Raw genomic sequence first — 15,611 nt, 5'->3', positions numbered from 1 at the left:
GGACGACAGTTGGCTTCTTCGGTGGAATAAAGCAACACAGTTGCTCTACCGGTCAGTGTGTAAAAATGTCGTGTTCGACAACAAAGGTCAGACCCCGTGCTTGAAGAGAGAGGATCTTTGTGCTGCAAGGTCGCACAGTTAGCATGTTCCAAGTTGTCCACTTGGGGCGGGAAGATGGCAGCCGGGTGGGCTCTACTCAGGGCATCCACGACATGTCATTGGCTAGCCTCGGCTTCCCGGACAACCAGGGTCTGGCATGTGGAACCATGGGACGACCTGCCCAACGGTTCTGGCGGTTGTGCTCCTGGCGTTTGTTGGTTTCGGATGGGATCTCCCGTTTCAAACTCACTTTAGGCCAGTTGGATCAGTTTCGGCGCAAGCAGAGGACATCACAAATGTTCTTTTTGGCGTTTCCAGAAGCTTTGTTCCCAAGTGGTTACCCAGCATCATCACTCTTTAAGTATGGAGGGCGGGCTGGTGCTGACGCAACCTTGTGTTACGCGGCAAGCATGGCGGAGCATCGAAACGGCGGACTAACTCAACATCCAGATCCATCAGGCTGTGTTGATCGTCTTGGGGGCTGACCAGAGCTTGCTCAAGGCCGCCAACAGGTGTACTTTGATGTATTGAATGCACCAGGCATGTCATGAGAGCTTCCATTTCGGGAAAATGATCCCCTCATGCCCTGAACGTGCTATGAGGTCTACTTCCAAGCTTCGACAAAACCGCCCAAGACACGCATAAAAGACTTGCACTAAATTCCCCATCGCCATACGCCAATCCCAGCTCCAAGGGGCATGCTAAACACCGCCATTGTTGACAACTTTGGCGGAGATTGACCAAGTCCCCCAGGCAAAGCCCATCCCCAAACCAGCCTCTTGTTTACGCATAGACCAGAGTGAAGACATCGTTGGCCACATACCACGCGCCCGCGGGATCCTGGGCAAGGAGGAAGCTCTGGGAGAAGGAGAGAGGGTTTTGCTCCTCGTCGACCTACATCCGGTTGTGTTAGTTATCCAACGATTCCACGTTGGTCGAGATGGAGATAACACAGAACTCAAGAGATACTCACCAGGAGCTGGCCGGTCACCAGGATGATGATACCGCCATTTGCAGTGGGTTGGGCATCAACCGAGCTCGTACGGTGGACGACCTTCGTGAAGGGAAGGCTCTAGATGCGAATGTTAGTTTGACAATCTAGACAACTTCTCCCTTTACAAAGCTGTCCCTCCCCCCCCCCCTTTCTCTTCTCGTGGGACATGTTCTTACGGTAAGCTTCTCAGCGATACCAGGGGCACCAGCGACCTGGGCCGACTGGAAGGTGAGCAACGAGTTTTCGCGCTAGAGCAACGAGCGATACGTCAGCGCCTCATTCACACAGTCGACCCTTTCTCTGTGTGTCATGTGGAAATTCCATTTCCGACTTCTGCGGTCGGCCGCAGAGAGAAATGGTGTACGTACGTAGAGGCCGGCCAAGGCCGCGCGGTCGGTGTCAAAGGTGGTGTAGTAGTGCTGGACGAACTGGGCTGTCATGAGAGCACATCGGGTCAGAAGCGCTCCCTAAGGAGTTGTAAAAGTATGTCGCAATCTTGGCGGGGTGTGCTCACTCGCAATCTCGTTGAAGTCTGTTGTGGGATCCAATCAGTCAGCTTGTCCTGTCCTATTTCTGAATTTTCCAAACATATCACAACTAATAGGTCGCGCCCGCTGTGGCCATCGACGGGGTTGTTGCTGTTGGTTGTCGACCTTGTTCGAGGGGGCGGGGTAAACAAGCCGTCGACAACCCCTCGTTTTTCTCCAGCGGGTGCTGTCGTCGCGGGGCTCTCAACTAGGGATGGGGAAGTTTGAACTCACCAGCCATTTTGAATGTTTGGTCGCGGGAGCGATGGAGTCTAAACGGGGGTATCTAGAGAACTGGGAGAATCGCGAGTTGGGGTTGCGGAGAGGTGGTGGTGTTGGTGAGGCAGATGGTTCACGAGGTAATATTATCTCCTGGGTCCGTGGGGTCGGTTTGCTTCGCGCTCGCCGACGACAGCAGCCCAAACCCAACTGAGCAGAGCACGCCAAACAAGAGCGGGGCACGAACGAGCTGAAGGTGGGGTTGTTCCCTGGGACAGCCTGGCTTAGTCAGCCGAGTCAGGCAGCAAAGGCGGTCAGGAGTCAGGCAGGGGTGGGTCCGGCAAAAACCGCACATCCAGCAAAACCTTTGAACTTCATCCAGCATTTTTTCCATGCCCATCTTTGTTTTTCTCTGAGCCCGCTATCACAGCAAACAGAGCAAAAGCTCGCCATCCATGCCTCCCACACGCGTGCTATGTCTTCCTTGTTAACCAAGAAAACTCAATTGTAGCAAAACAAAAGGTACACATCACACCCAAGTTCTTTCCCCCCTTTTTTTTCTTTCCCACAATGATGACAATTAATTGTCTTCAACCTTCCGAATCCTCCATGTGGATCTCAATAAACAATCAAGCTCAACAGTCTGAACCTAATTCGTGTGGCTACAAATCCTTGTGCAACCCACAACTTGGTTGGCCGGTTGAACTGAGGCTGACACACGCAGGCGCGAGCAGACAAGAGTGGAAGAACCTTGGATTCGGGAACAAGCGTGAAGTGACACGTTTGGTCGGATAGTGACCGTTGAAGCCCGCTAGGGCGTTCTCACCTTCGAGGCTTGGGCAGCGTAGTGATCCACAACCTGCGTACCTAGCCGTAAGGTACGACGGTACTCAGGCTTTGGTTGGGCACTGGCTTGTCCAACGTTAGGTACTCGGCTAGCCGTCCCCGGTGGATAGCAGGGAGAGACAGATTCGAATTGGACAGCCACTGGTGTTAGATACTCTTGCCTGTAGCCTGCAGTGATGTCATGCTGCAGAGGTAAGTCGAGTTAATGGGAATGGAGGTTACTCCATTGTGTGTATCCGAGATACTCTGTTAGGTATGCCGGTCTTAGTTGAATATTCCAACCGCCAACTTCTCGATATGAGTAGCGAACTCTTGCTGCCCAATCATCAGAGATATCTTTATAGCGTCTTGTGGAATGTCTTCGACCAATGTTGTAACGGGTAGTCAATGGTGGTGAACGAATCAGCCTTGGTTCCCTTCCTCTTCACATTGTCTCGCAAGCTGTCATACAAGTTACCCTAACCATCAAACCGCTATCTGCTAAGGGATGACAGACATTATATGTATATTTACATCTGTACAGCATACTTTACTTTCATATTCCAACTAGTCCCAGTTCAGTCAACAGTTCATGGTTTCTTCCACTGCTCACTCCAGCTCTCCGTCAATCTCTTCCAGTTATGGTTCTTGACTACCATCACAAGGCCACTCATCAAAGTTTCCCCTATGTGCCCGAGTCGTAGTCCGTGCGGTTCTGCGCCATGGCGTGGAAGTCCATGGTGATATGCTGCTACAGGCGCCGCAGCATTGGGAGTGGCTTCAACAACCCGAGTTTCCAGTCTCGCATGGAACTCCCTTTGCCCTTCCTCCAAGCACATATGTCGCAGCTGTTCTCTCAAAATGAAACCTCATTTGCCCCTAGCCATCAGAGGCTATGTAGGGAAACGGCTCTTATCACCATATGGAAGCAGGCCTGGTTTCCCTGATGTCCTTCCACAAGTAAGAACAAATGCTTCTACTCATCGTCTCCAGTCAGGCAATACATTCTCCCTTTCAATCTCACCGAAGCATAAGATCCTCGTCGACCCAGGAAGTACGTCGTTCCCAGCGAACTCGGCCAGGGACAGCCAATCCACGCGGTCATTCTGGGCCCAGTCCACAAAGAGTTGGAGAACTGCTCCAGTGCTGTGTTTGCTTGGTCAGTGACAGGTTGGCGACCATCACGATGAGATGCCAGGCGCACTAACAATGACCATACCAAGATCTCAAAACAACTGTAGTGTGGCGGTGTCGATCATCCGGCAAGCCACTGGAAGGCATTGGGCCTGGATGGATATGCTGGATCAGAAGGTTCGCCGGAATGAGAGGTCAGGAGGTGAGTTGCTTCTAATGTGAGAAGAAAACTAGGTATATTTATCTCTGCTTGCCCCTGGTAAAGCTTCTTGTAAGCCTCCCCAGTGTCTGGAGGAGCTAACAGGACAAGAAGACCTATTAACAAACCAAGCGTATGGATTGAATATCATTTGGCAACAGCCAGCAAGCTGAGTCGAAGTATATACTCACGCCAGATCCCCCCTTCACATTGTCGCCAGTGTCAATACTAGCGCCAATGTCAGTACGGGGTCAGTCCACCAATCTTCCAGCTCCTTGGTTAAGTTCGCCCTTGTCACGTCTCGTGCAAGGGGCAGATCGTATACTCCTGTATGGCCCTCTCGGGCCCCTTTCGTTCTTCTTACGCTGCTTCTCAACAGCCGGGCCGGCGATCTCCTACAGCTTCCATCCAGGGAGTGACGCCAGTCACATCAACCTTCCAGCGCCATGGGAGACGGGAGAGGCCGATTCCCCTACGGTAGGGAGGTAGGAACTGCACGCTACAGGCCTCTCAAACCACCACCGCCATTGCGGAGGTATCAAGCTGCCCCATTTTGCGTTATTAGTATATATCCTGAACAGACCATGAACATGAGAAAGGAACGAAGACAGAGAAGAAATGAGTGTCAACAAGCTAAACCAAATCCAACCATCTATCGGCCCCTCCCATCACATAACATCATGTTATATCCAAGTAAAGTAGACAATAACGCTTTCTGCCAAGTAAAAGTGTCTTGATTATGTACCACCGACCTGCCCATGAGGAAATAAACAGCTTGAAGGAGGCAGAATGAAGACAAACCTTCACTACATATGGTTTATCCAAAGAAAACAATCAGCATCTCCAAAACACTCAATGAATAGTTCCCCATATCACACCTAGGTGATGACCAACAAAGGGATGCCAAACATTACCAAACAGCATTCACGTCACTCTGACAAATAAGGCAACAGTCAAAGTCATCCAGGTTTCTTTCACCGCTGTATTCATTCACACACACAGAGAGAGCATTAGACAGACAGGACCTAAGTACACAGTCGTAAACGCCATCTCATCATCCCTCGTTCTTCTGTCTCTGCCTTTCCTCTCACTCATTCAAGACCCCTCATCATGGGCCTCTTTCCATCTGGGCTCGAAAATCATGACTTCCTCTGACCAAGCCTAGTCTTGTTCTTAGAGAGTAGAGAAGAAGAGGAGGGCAAGCAAAAAAACACTGGAAGAGAAATGAATCAGCGCCGTATAGGCAGTCAGGGAGGAACAACCGGAAGAGAATCCGCGCCCTTTCCCTCCTTTCCCAACCATCCATCAGCCCTCCCTCCCAATCCGAAAAGAAAACCCCACCGCCCACCCCATACATACACATAACTTTGACATTCATCAAAACAAGCGAAACCAAGGGACAGAGCCAAAACCAAGCCCCACCCCATTCCCACCATCTATATCTCTCCTACCCCATGAATTTACAACTCTTCCTCCTCCTCCATCACACTCGGCTGGATCGGCGCCGGTGCCCCGAGCCCAGCCCCTGTCCCCGCTGGAGCAGGCCGGTCTTGACCCTGGCTTGCCTGAGCTGCCTGAGCCTTGGCGAGTACATCGCCGAGTGCCGAGGGGAAATTGGCGGCGGACTGGCTACCTCCTGCTGCCGGGGTTGCTGTCCCGGATCCGGATGCCCCGAAGTCTCCTCCGAGGCTTGTTTCGGCGCCAAGGCTGGGTCTAGCCTTCTTCAGCGGGCTGCCGATGACGTTGCTGGTGTCCGTGTCGGCGAGGCTCTTACCAAAGAGGCCCGCGGGTCCGCCGAGGGGCGCGAGGCCACTGGTCGGGGTCGTCTCGGGCGGGGTGGAGGCGGGGGATTTGCGCTCGCTGTCGGGCTCGGCGGAGTGGGCACGTTTGAGCTACAACAACGGAGAGGTCAGTTAGTATACATGTGTGTGTGGGATCATGATAAGACTGAGAAGAGGGCAACGTACCCGAATGCGGTTCACGCCATCAGCAAGTTCGCCAGTGAATTTTGAATCCTCGGGCCCTGTCGGCTGGGACTTGTCGTCCTTAGAGTCCACGTCCTCCATCTTGATCAGAAGATCGGCGCCCGGGCGGTCGTCATCGTCGTCATCATCATCGCTGTCCGCATCCATAGTAGTGCTGCCGGGAATACCGTTACTCCGACGCTTCTTGCGTTGGGCGCTCTTGTCGCGGAAGGCCGAGAAGCCGACGGTGCCCGTGGTCTTGAGAGGGCCGAGATTGGAAAAATCGAGCTGGCCTGACCTCCGCTTGAGAGCAGGCGACGTAGCTGCGGACTTGGGCGGAGCCATGACGCCCATCTTTTGCAATTGCCCTGTGAATTGTCAGTTAGTGGCCAGGATCTTGGCAAAAATATATATATATGCAGAAGTCAATGTATTCGAAACGTACTCTCGCCGCGGTAGAAGAATGTGAAGACAGCATATGGCTTGTCAGGACCATCTATGCCCGTGACAGTCTGAGTGCTGATGGTCTTGGGGTCAAGAGTCTTGGGCTTGGCGAAGCTGGTGGTGTGCTCGACGTCGGCGTCGATGCCATTCGCGGGAGCGGCCTCGTCGTCAGAGTCGTCATGGGCGTCGAATTGTGGCGAATACTCTCCCTTTTTGATCTCGCCGGAGGCAATGACGCGGAACATGGCAACCTTGATCTGGCCGGCAGCCTCAGGCGGCTCATCGTCGTCCGACGACGACGAGATAGAGTCCTCATCGGGGACTGCCTCGAGCGGAGAGGTCTCGTCGGCCGCGTAGCGAAGGGTGGACCGAGGCTTGGAAGAGCTCTCCACGTCCATGCCTCCAGCGGCGGCAGCAGCCTCGGCACGGGCCTGGGCACGCCTCCTGCGCTTCTCAAACTTTTGCCTGCGGCGTTCCAGCTTCTCGGCAGCATCGTGTCCCTTAAGATCGAGGCCGTTGAGCCAACGCTCCAGACCGACTTCGCGGAAGAGGAACTCCCGCTCAGCTAGACCACCGCCCTCTGACTCGGGCACCTGGACCCAGCGACTGTTGACCCATGTCTCCTCGCCAGGGCGCAGGAGTGTGGCTACCTCCTCCTTGGCGCGGCCATCAAAGTATATGTATGCGGCGATGGTCTCGTTCTCGCTGTTGGTCATGGGGATGTAGGGCATGACCACGCCATGGTACTTGCCGCGCTCGCCGGTGCTGGAGGGCATAGGCCCAACCAGCTGGGGCTTGGGGAACGGGTTCTGCGGGGTAGGCTTGGGGGCCGAGTAAGGAATGGCGAGGTTCGGGGTCAAGAGGGTGATGGAGATGGCGAACTTTGCGGGCTCGGGCTTGTTCGTCTCGGGGTTGATCTGGGGTTGGGGAACGGGTATGTAGGTGTTGATGCGCGAGACGCGGGATTGCTTCTGGACGCCATATTCGGGCAGCGGGGCACCATTGGCATGGATGCTCACCGCGATGCCCTTGAAGCAGGGCATGGTGGCGGCTTTTGTCGAGGTGACGTTGAGCGGCTCAAGTCTGGTGTGGTGGTGTTGAGCGGGAGAAGGTGGCTACCCCGCGCGTGCTGTGGTCGAATGGCGGGGAGGGCGATAAAGCGGTGGTTGGTGTTGATGGTGAGGTGGTGCCGACGAGAAAATGGATCGGGTCGTCGAGGTCGAGGAAAAATGAGGGGAAGATTCGGTACTCGAAGGAAGAGTGCAGACCTTGGAGGTCGAGTCAAGTCGGGTTTTGTGAAGCTGCAGTGGTGTTGCACTCAGCGGTGACGAGCTTCTCCTTTGATGGCGGTCGGTTCCTGGCGAGGTGTGGTCATGCACGGACAAAAAAGAGCTGACTGGGGGTTGGCGGCGGTGATGGGGCCGGCGGGCTTCGCTGGAGACAGGGGGGGTTGAATGGATTCTCGCGGTTTCTGCGTTGGCAGGCCGGCGGCGAGGATTAGGTTCCAGGTGGTTATTTTAGTTGTTTGGCTTGGAGGGGTTGGGCCGATTAGTTGCCAGCAAAACCAGCCAAAACTTTGGATCGCTTGGATGCCCGGCCTGGAACACACACTTCCGTTGACTGCTGGGTGCCGGAACGGAGTAATACTCGTAGTTAGGCAAATTGGTCCAAGGTTCCTGTCCTCGAGGTTAAGGCTGGGCCGAGGGATCAAGGCAAGGTAGGTTGACGTCAAGACCTGGGCTTCGTCATGTCACTTGCAGGTCAACCAGGAAGATGCCGACACAGCAAAACCCAGAGCCTGGCCGTGTCGGTCCATTCAAGGGCAAATATTTCCAAGGGCAAACAAAAGGTGCGAGATGGAGACCCAATGTCAAGGACTGGAGAGTTTGAGTCTTAAACAGCACCTAATAAAATCTGCAATGGGTTGAGAATCTGGAACCTAGGATGGAGGTGAAGTGGAGGTGAATAATTGAGGTGACTTTCCAGATTGGGGACCCCATCCACTGGTCCCTCTGGTCCCTCGACCTCAAAGAAGCATGGGGCTGCCGACGGGGACGCGGGGAAGGTGCAGCAGGCAAGGGATGATGGTTGAGATGGAATGATTTTCTGCTGGAACCGGGAAGGAGCACTGGGACAGCGGGAATCGGCCGATTGATCGCCGTCTGAAATTCCTTCTGCGAAAGAGCCAAAAATTGGCCAATTTTGGGCGTTTACAAAACAAAAAAAACAGCCTCATTATCATCCCATTGAGTTAGGTGCCAGCTCAGCAGCATGGCCAAGACGGCGCGACCTGAGGTGAAGTGTCAGGCCCAGCTCCACGCCTGAATGCCCCGCCCCACCATCTGCCGGACAACACCACCATTGCCCTTCGCCCCGCCATCCATTTTCTAGATGCATGAAACACGCTGAGCTGAGTTGGCGGTGTGACATCCAAGTCCTTCGTATGCTTCCTCACATCTCCATCTGACCTCCCGTCCGATAAATAATTGTTCTCCGTACCTTGCAGGAAGACAAGTTGCGGTTGCTGTCTGGCTGTTTTTTTCAGCTTCTTTCATTTCGCTTCTCACAGGGACTCAAGATCACGAGACTCAACAATGGGTAGGTTGCAATAATTTAACTACCGTCAATTAAAAACCAGCTCGCCTGATCTATAACCTAGAAGACAAAGAAAAAAAATTAAACTGTGGTTACTCAGACTCCTCCTGGCTCCCTGGCGTGATTGTTCTCTTCCGCGCGCTCCCCTCGGAAGCCTTGTAGCTGGTCCCAACTCCAACATCATGGGCTTGTGACTCTTCCACTTCTTTTTTTGCCTTACCCTTGCCTTCGCCCTCTGCACCTCCGCTGGGACCCTCAAACGGCGGTACCTTATACAGGTCGCTCTCGGTGTCATCTCCCTCCTCTTCCTCTTTGATATCCTCCTCCTCCTTCTTTAGCCCACTAGATGGTGACGACGGCGAGGCCAACCGCTGTATGCTGGACGATGACGACCATGGCTCACCCTTAGAAGCCGCTTTCCATACCGATCCCTCCGTCTCCGAGGCCTCAACCTTCTTCAACCTTCTCCTATCACCACCATAACGATCGCTGTCATCCTCATCCTCGTCACCGCGGCCATCTCTCCCCTCACCATTACCACCAACACCACCAGCCAGCAGTCCTCCCAAATCCCACCCCAAAATCATCACCGCAACCGTCCCCAACGCCACCATCTCCCCAGCCCAAAACATCCCCGTAAACACCACAAACGCAGTCACCTTCCACCTGTACATGAGTCCCATCAACCCTTTCAACCTCGCCACAACCTTGACGCTCGCCTCGTACACCTGCAAATCCTGCCCCGCCTGAACCTCCAGCAGCAACCGTTCAGGAAGAACCGCTGAGTACGGCGCGGCGAGCGACGACGAACCCCTGGCTCCTGCAAACACGAGATCCTCGGCCATGGGTACCTCAAGACGCACCGTGGCGGTGACCGGGCGGGAGGATAGGAGGTGGTAGGGTAGGAAGAGCAGACGGGCAGCGAGCTCGGCAAAGGGGTCGATGTAAGGAATCAGCGCGGGGCGCGTGGTGGTGAAGAGGATCGCGTTGGTGGAGAGGAAGGAAGGGAGGTTGAGGCGAGTGGGCTGGAGAAGTGACAGAGGGTCGTCGTTTGTTTTTGTTGACGTTGTTGAGGTGGTAGTAGTTAATGCGGAGCGTCCGGGAAGATAGTAAGGGACCGGTGGTGGATGAGGATGGGCTTTGGCAGAAGAGGTGGCAAGGTCCCCCTGGGAGAGCAAGTGCAGGGCGATCATGAAGTTACCACGGCCAAGGTTGGACGGGGAGCGTGGGAGGGTGAGGGAGACAACGAGATCATAGGGCTGTCGCCGGGCGATGAGGCCGTCGAGGGAGGCGATGCCGAAGGGGTGCGGCCCGGCTCTGGGTTTGGCATCAGCAATGCTGGTCATGTAAGGGGCCATAAGAGGCTGGTACCTACCCGTACTGCAAGTGTACAGGGACATACGTCTCCAACTGCGGGAGAAACTTGTAATACAAAAGCAAGTAGCCCAGGGCAGCGGGGATGTAGAGCAGGGCGCCGACGATGCTCAGCAAAGTGGTGCCGACGACAAACCGTTGCACCCACTTGGATGACACCACGGCGTGAGCGGCCCGGCCGGTGCGGCGGACAGCATGACGTCCTCCATCTCGCACGACGGTGAAGGCGGATTCGATATTACGCCGCGCTTGTTCGGCGGGGTTTGACTGCACCTGTGTCAACATTTTGATCCATGAATGGGAGAAGTCATGGGCCGTTGTCCATACCAAGTCCATGGAAACAAATCAAGGGAGACCAATCGACTTCGGGTTGCTCAGGCACACAGAGAAATTTCCTTGAGTCAAACTGGCATCGAAGGAGAGGAAACTCAAAGAGGTTGAATAGGTAATTACCCAAGTATCATTAAAGTGAGAGATGGTTGAAGGAAGTGAAGTTTGAGTGGAGAGAGCTCCTGTCTGAAAGGACTGGAGCTCCCTTGGGCAGAGAGAGGAACTTGGAATGAATGGGCAGACGCTGCGGCCTGATGTCATGTCTTGGCACTTCACATGCCTTCCATCAACGACAAACATTCAGGGGCCGGAGCCGAGCATCATCACCACGACCACGAAAGACACACATTCTATTCTGTATGGCATAAATTTTTTTTAAAAAAAATAAAAAATTGACCAGCAATGTTGCATGTTGAACACACTCTACAACCTGGGGCTAGAAACACAAAGAGAAATGACAGACAAGACCAAAACAAAACAGCATCATGAAGTCCACGTACGTACATACATCATTCGACATCAAGAAGAACACAACAACAAAATAAAAGAAGCAAATGCGAAAGATGGAATGTAGGCTTGCTCAACTCCTCAATCAATGCATGATCCAACACCAATATGACCACCACCAACAGCAGTAGCACCGCTACCAAACCCAACAACACCTCCCCTCCCCTCTGGACTCGTATACTCCTACCACCATCCTACCTGAGGCTGGCAACTTCAAAGCGGCTGCAGGTAATTGCTAGGTACCAGACCGACCATGCCGTTGCCACCCTGGATCGTGGCCTCCCACCAGCCGTCATCCTGATGACGAAGGATGCAGAGGATGTCGCCCTTGGCAAACCCAAGCTCTTCTGGGATCGCAGCTTGGTACATGTACAGAGCGCGCGCTGTGGACAACAGTTAGCATAAACTTCCCGACCGTGACAAGAGAGACGAAAGAGAAACACTCACCATAATGCAAAATTGGCCTCCCATCCCTGGTATACCTCACATCCGCTGCAACACTCTTACTCCTCGCGCGCGCCGGCCCCACCGGTCCGGCGCCCTCATACAAGCTCATGCTTCCCTGGTTGATCGTCCCAGTCCTCGACCCGGTGCTTCCAAACCCACCACCGCCCACGTTCGTCGCCGTCATCGACCTCTGATGTCCCCTGCCCCTCATCGACCCGTACCCATCATCCCCGGCAGCGCCGCCATGATGCCCGCCGCCGACCTGAGCCAGCTGCATCGCCATGCTATTATCCCCCATGCTGCTCCCGGGACGGGCATGTTCGTTGACCGATCCGCGTGGACTATACGGCGAGGGCGAGGCGCCTCCACCACTGCGTCCATAGCTTCCGGTGCTGCTGCCATATCCTCCTCCACCACCACCACCGCCGCCACCTGCGCCATAACTCGAACTAAACGGTGACGCCGACGACGGGCCGGTACTCCCCCTCAAACTCGGGCTATACGGCGCGGGCGACGCAGCACGGGAAACGCTCCCACCGTAAGCATCCGACCCGCGCCCGCGCACCGAGGCAGCCGACACCGATCCGCGATGCGACCCCGCATACGGCGCCGGCGACACCGACCGTTGCTGCAACTGCTGCTGACTGGCCGCCGGCGACCCACCAGCACCACCGCCATACCTCCCCGCCCTGGACTGCGGCCTGGGACTAACACTCCTCTGCGGCGCGGGGGAAACCGCGCGCGGCACCACCTCCGACGACATCCCGCGGCTCGTCCCTGGCCTCGTAGGGCTGACATTCCCATTCCCGCCACCAACACCACCACCGGCGCCAGCACCATAACCTGACCCTGGCCTAGCGACATCGCCGCTAAACAAGCTCCTCGTCTGCTGCTGGAACTTTTGGCTCGACTCCTTCATCGCCTTACTCGTCACCGCGGGCGGGGGCACGCCGAGCCGCTGCACCGCCACGGGCTGGATCTGGGTGTCGTACGACGGCGGCGGGGTTCCCCGCAACGCGGCGGTCAGCGCACCATTACCCACGGCGGCAGAAGACCGGGAAGCAGCGGTGGTGGGAGCCGGGGTGGCGATGCCGTGGTAGTGATCCGCCGACACGCGTCCACCGGGGCCGGGGCCGCCACCGTTATTCCGGCCCGAGGTGACGCCCTTAAGTTCGGCCAGGGCCATGGCGATGGGGTCGTCCTCGGGAGCCTGCTGCTGCTGCTGCGCCTGGCGGCGGTCGGGGTTGTCGACGGGGAAGACGTTGCCGCCGACGTTGAGGGCGAGGCTGGCGTTGGCGGCGATGGGGTCGGGGGAGGCGCTGCGGTCGATCGGGGCCAGGATTTGGTTGTTGGACGAGTTGTTGTGGTGGTACGGCAGAGCGGCGGTGCTGTTGTTGTTGCTGTTGTAGCCAGTGTTGGTGGTGGCGGTGTTGTTGTTGACGCTGGTGCTGCTGTCGCTCGGGCCAGCGGCCAGCTGCGGCCGCGCGCTGGTGTTCGAAGGATGCCATGTGTTGCGGTTGTTGGCGACCGCCTCCTTGGTGCTCTTGCGCCGGAAGGGGCTGTGGTTTTGGAAGAAGCCGCTCTTTTTCTTGAGGACCGTCTTCTTGTCAGGGGACGACGAGGCTGAAGGCGGGTACGACTGCTCCTGCTTGACTGGCGACGAAGGGGCTGGCGCCGCGACAGTCATAGCCTGCTGCTGTTGCTGTAGCTGTTGCTGAGTCTGCGGTGGTTCCTGGCTGGAGAAGGACGTCTCGCTATGCGATCCTCTGCTAGACGGCCGCGCAGACGACAACGTTGAAGGCGCGGTGCTCAGATCTGATGCCGTGGGCCGGCACAGCATCGTCATGCCGTCCATCGGATACGGGTCGTGAGGCACGGGCGCGAATTCGCTTGGGTCGTACTCCAGAGGAGCCGGACGCTGCGGTTGCTGGAACCCCCTAGGTGGCGCACCCCGCCTCGAAGCTGGTGGGTTATTATCCTGGTGCTGTTGCAGTTGCATCTGTTGCTGGGGTGGTTGCTGCTGCGGAGGCGGTTGGTGCTGTTGAGGTGGTTGCTGGGGTGGCTGCTGCTGTTGTTGTTGCTGTTGCTGCTGCTGTGGAGGGATGCCGGGGAACTTGGACGAGTTATGAGTGGGTGCGGGAGACGCGCTCCTGTGGGCGAGTTCGCGGGCGAGGGCCGAGTCGGGATCATTGTGCGATTCAAAAGTCGAAGGTTGAGGCGATGACGATCGGAAGGCTGGATTTATACTTCGAGGGAACTGTGCGACTGAATAATGCTCGTCCTCGGAAGCCTCTGACTGTGAATCGACATCGCCTCGGCAGAAGTTGATGTACTTGGGAGGATCGGGGATCTCCTGGCCAGTACCCTTCTCCTTGATGAAGGTAGCAATGTCCTTCTCGACCTCCATCTTCTCAAGAGACAGGCGAATCTTTTCGCAGGAGGCGTCATCGCTCACGCACACAGTCGACGCAATGTTGGCAAAGGTCCACAGGCTGCTCTTGGTGAAGTCGAGACGCTCTTCTTCGAGGTCCTGGAACTTGTCTGCGGCCGCCTTCCATTCCCTATTCCAGCGGGCGGTCGTTTCTTCCAGTGCCTTGACGGCGTTCTCGTACTCGGTGTTGGACGTGGCAAGGCTGATCTGCGTCTTCTCCAGTTTGGCCTTGTTCTTGCGCTCCTCCTGGCCCATGACCATGTGACCCTGAGCCAGATACCCCTTAATCTTGAGACATTCCTGCTCGTATTTGTCGCGCGTCTTGTTGACATGTTGTGTCTGCTGGGTCTTGAGCTTGAGCAACTTCTCGATTGTGTTCTGCACGATCTTGCGCCGCTCCTTCATAGCACCCGCAAAGGCAGCCAAAGGCTCCTCAAGCTCGCTCTTCATCTGCGCCGCCACGTTTTGGTGCTGCTTGGCCATCGACTCGACCTCGGCGCGCACCGTATCGAGAGAGGTCTTGAGAGTGCCCATTTCCTGTGACCCGAGCGGCTTACGGCTCAGAGCCAGCAGTTTACGCGCGTACTCATCCTCGATGGATGCGCGGGCTTGTGTGTGGCATGTCAGTATAGCCGTCAACGATCAAACCAAGAAGTCGCACTCACCGCTGTAGAATGCCCGAAGCTCGTCGCATGTTTGTTTAGCATTATGCATACGCTCTAGGAGCGGGGCGACGCCGGCGTCATCCTTGCCCCAGAAGTTGTTGGCGACTGCGAGGGGTTGTCAGCGACGTTCTCCATCGACGACCAGTTCACGGCGAGGGAAGTGGCTTCATACAGGACAGGGCGACGCCCGGTACCTCCGCGACGGCGGCTGGCATGGCTCCTCGCGGAGGAGACGAAGCGGATGGAGACTGGAGCCGGGGGTGGTAATATGCCGTGGTATTGTCCGCACGGCAGCTGGCGAGATGAAGTCGGTAAAGACGAAAAGTTGAAATTCAGATGCCCCTCTGCTGAGAAACGCAAAAATCTCAATCCCAATATCACCGCGAACTATAGCAATGTTCGACGGCGGCAGAAAAACTGCGTGAAGTGAGTGTGGGAAGAGTAAGAAAAGTGCGATTGAGATGTTGCGTGCTGCAAGATGTGGCACAGTCGCATTCATGCAGGAAAAGCAGGGTCCGGCGGTTGTTGACATTCCCTGCGCTGACGGCAAGGCGGGCGGTCACCAGGGCAACCCACTCAGCTGCGTTGTCGCGCTGTCAGGTTGCCACATGCGCTGGCGGCTCGAGAACCCCACAATGATGCAGACGCAGACGAATTGAATGTTTCGAATAAGTTGGTTTCCTAAAATGGTTGCATGAATGAGGCATGCACGAGAGAAATGGCGGAGTTGAGGTGAACAGAGGTGAAGAAACTGGGAAAAGGCGAGGTTTTGTTGAGAATGGAAGATCAGGAACATACCGTACCTGTTCTACCCCGCGTTCTGTCACCTCGTACACGGGCAACATCAAACCAACAAA

At 55.8% G+C, this 15,611-nt stretch overlaps 6 protein-coding genes across 6 annotated transcripts; all 6 read right to left on the bottom strand.

The window, feature by feature from the left end:
* Positions 1 to 882: 882 nt before the first annotated feature.
* Positions 883 to 1,861, bottom strand: VTJ04DRAFT_6719 (uncharacterized protein; the record flags this gene model as incomplete). The annotated part of the gene is made up of 6 exons (XM_069364969.1): positions 883 to 993; positions 1,073 to 1,171; positions 1,270 to 1,341; positions 1,462 to 1,526; positions 1,608 to 1,625; positions 1,855 to 1,861. 6 exons carry the CDS (start codon positions 1,859 to 1,861, stop codon positions 883 to 885), a joined length of 372 nt encoding a protein of 123 aa, XP_069218743.1.
* A 3,244-nt stretch (positions 1,862 to 5,105) lies between these two features.
* On the bottom strand, positions 5,106 to 5,375 carry VTJ04DRAFT_6718 (uncharacterized protein; the record flags this gene model as incomplete). The annotated part of the gene is made up of 1 exon (XM_069364968.1): positions 5,106 to 5,375. One exon carries the CDS (start codon positions 5,373 to 5,375, stop codon positions 5,106 to 5,108), a length of 270 nt encoding a protein of 89 aa, XP_069218742.1.
* An 82-nt stretch (positions 5,376 to 5,457) lies between these two features.
* VTJ04DRAFT_6717 (uncharacterized protein) lies at positions 5,458 to 7,448 on the bottom strand (the record flags this gene model as incomplete). Its single annotated transcript, XM_069364967.1, has 3 exons — positions 5,458 to 5,889; positions 5,965 to 6,329; positions 6,407 to 7,448. 3 exons carry the CDS (start codon positions 7,446 to 7,448, stop codon positions 5,458 to 5,460), a joined length of 1,839 nt encoding a protein of 612 aa, XP_069218741.1.
* Positions 7,449 to 7,482: 34 nt separating this feature from the next.
* On the bottom strand, positions 7,483 to 7,780 carry VTJ04DRAFT_6716 (uncharacterized protein; the record flags this gene model as incomplete). The annotated part of the gene is made up of 2 exons (XM_069364966.1): positions 7,483 to 7,673; positions 7,735 to 7,780. 2 exons carry the CDS (start codon positions 7,778 to 7,780, stop codon positions 7,483 to 7,485), a joined length of 237 nt encoding a protein of 78 aa, XP_069218740.1.
* A 1,312-nt stretch (positions 7,781 to 9,092) lies between these two features.
* VTJ04DRAFT_6715 (uncharacterized protein) lies at positions 9,093 to 10,710 on the bottom strand (the record flags this gene model as incomplete). Its single annotated transcript, XM_069364965.1, has 3 exons — positions 9,093 to 10,317; positions 10,376 to 10,641; positions 10,702 to 10,710. The coding sequence occupies 3 exons, from the start codon at positions 10,708 to 10,710 to the stop codon at positions 9,093 to 9,095; spliced, it is 1,500 nt and encodes a 499-aa protein (XP_069218739.1).
* A 714-nt stretch (positions 10,711 to 11,424) lies between these two features.
* On the bottom strand, positions 11,425 to 14,969 carry VTJ04DRAFT_6714 (uncharacterized protein; the record flags this gene model as incomplete). Its single annotated transcript, XM_069364964.1, has 4 exons — positions 11,425 to 11,594; positions 11,659 to 14,697; positions 14,755 to 14,859; positions 14,927 to 14,969. The coding sequence occupies 4 exons, from the start codon at positions 14,967 to 14,969 to the stop codon at positions 11,425 to 11,427; spliced, it is 3,357 nt and encodes a 1,118-aa protein (XP_069218738.1).
* Between the last annotated feature and the right edge of the window lie 642 nt (positions 14,970 to 15,611).

The sequence above is a fragment of the Mycothermus thermophilus genome, assembly GCF_041956435.1.
Source record: "Mycothermus thermophilus strain CBS 625.91 unplaced genomic scaffold VTJ04scaffold_4, whole genome shotgun sequence".
Classification (NCBI taxonomy): Eukaryota; Fungi; Ascomycota; class Sordariomycetes; order Sordariales; family Chaetomiaceae; genus Mycothermus; species Mycothermus thermophilus.
This window is presented reverse-complemented; position numbering and strand designations above follow the sequence as displayed.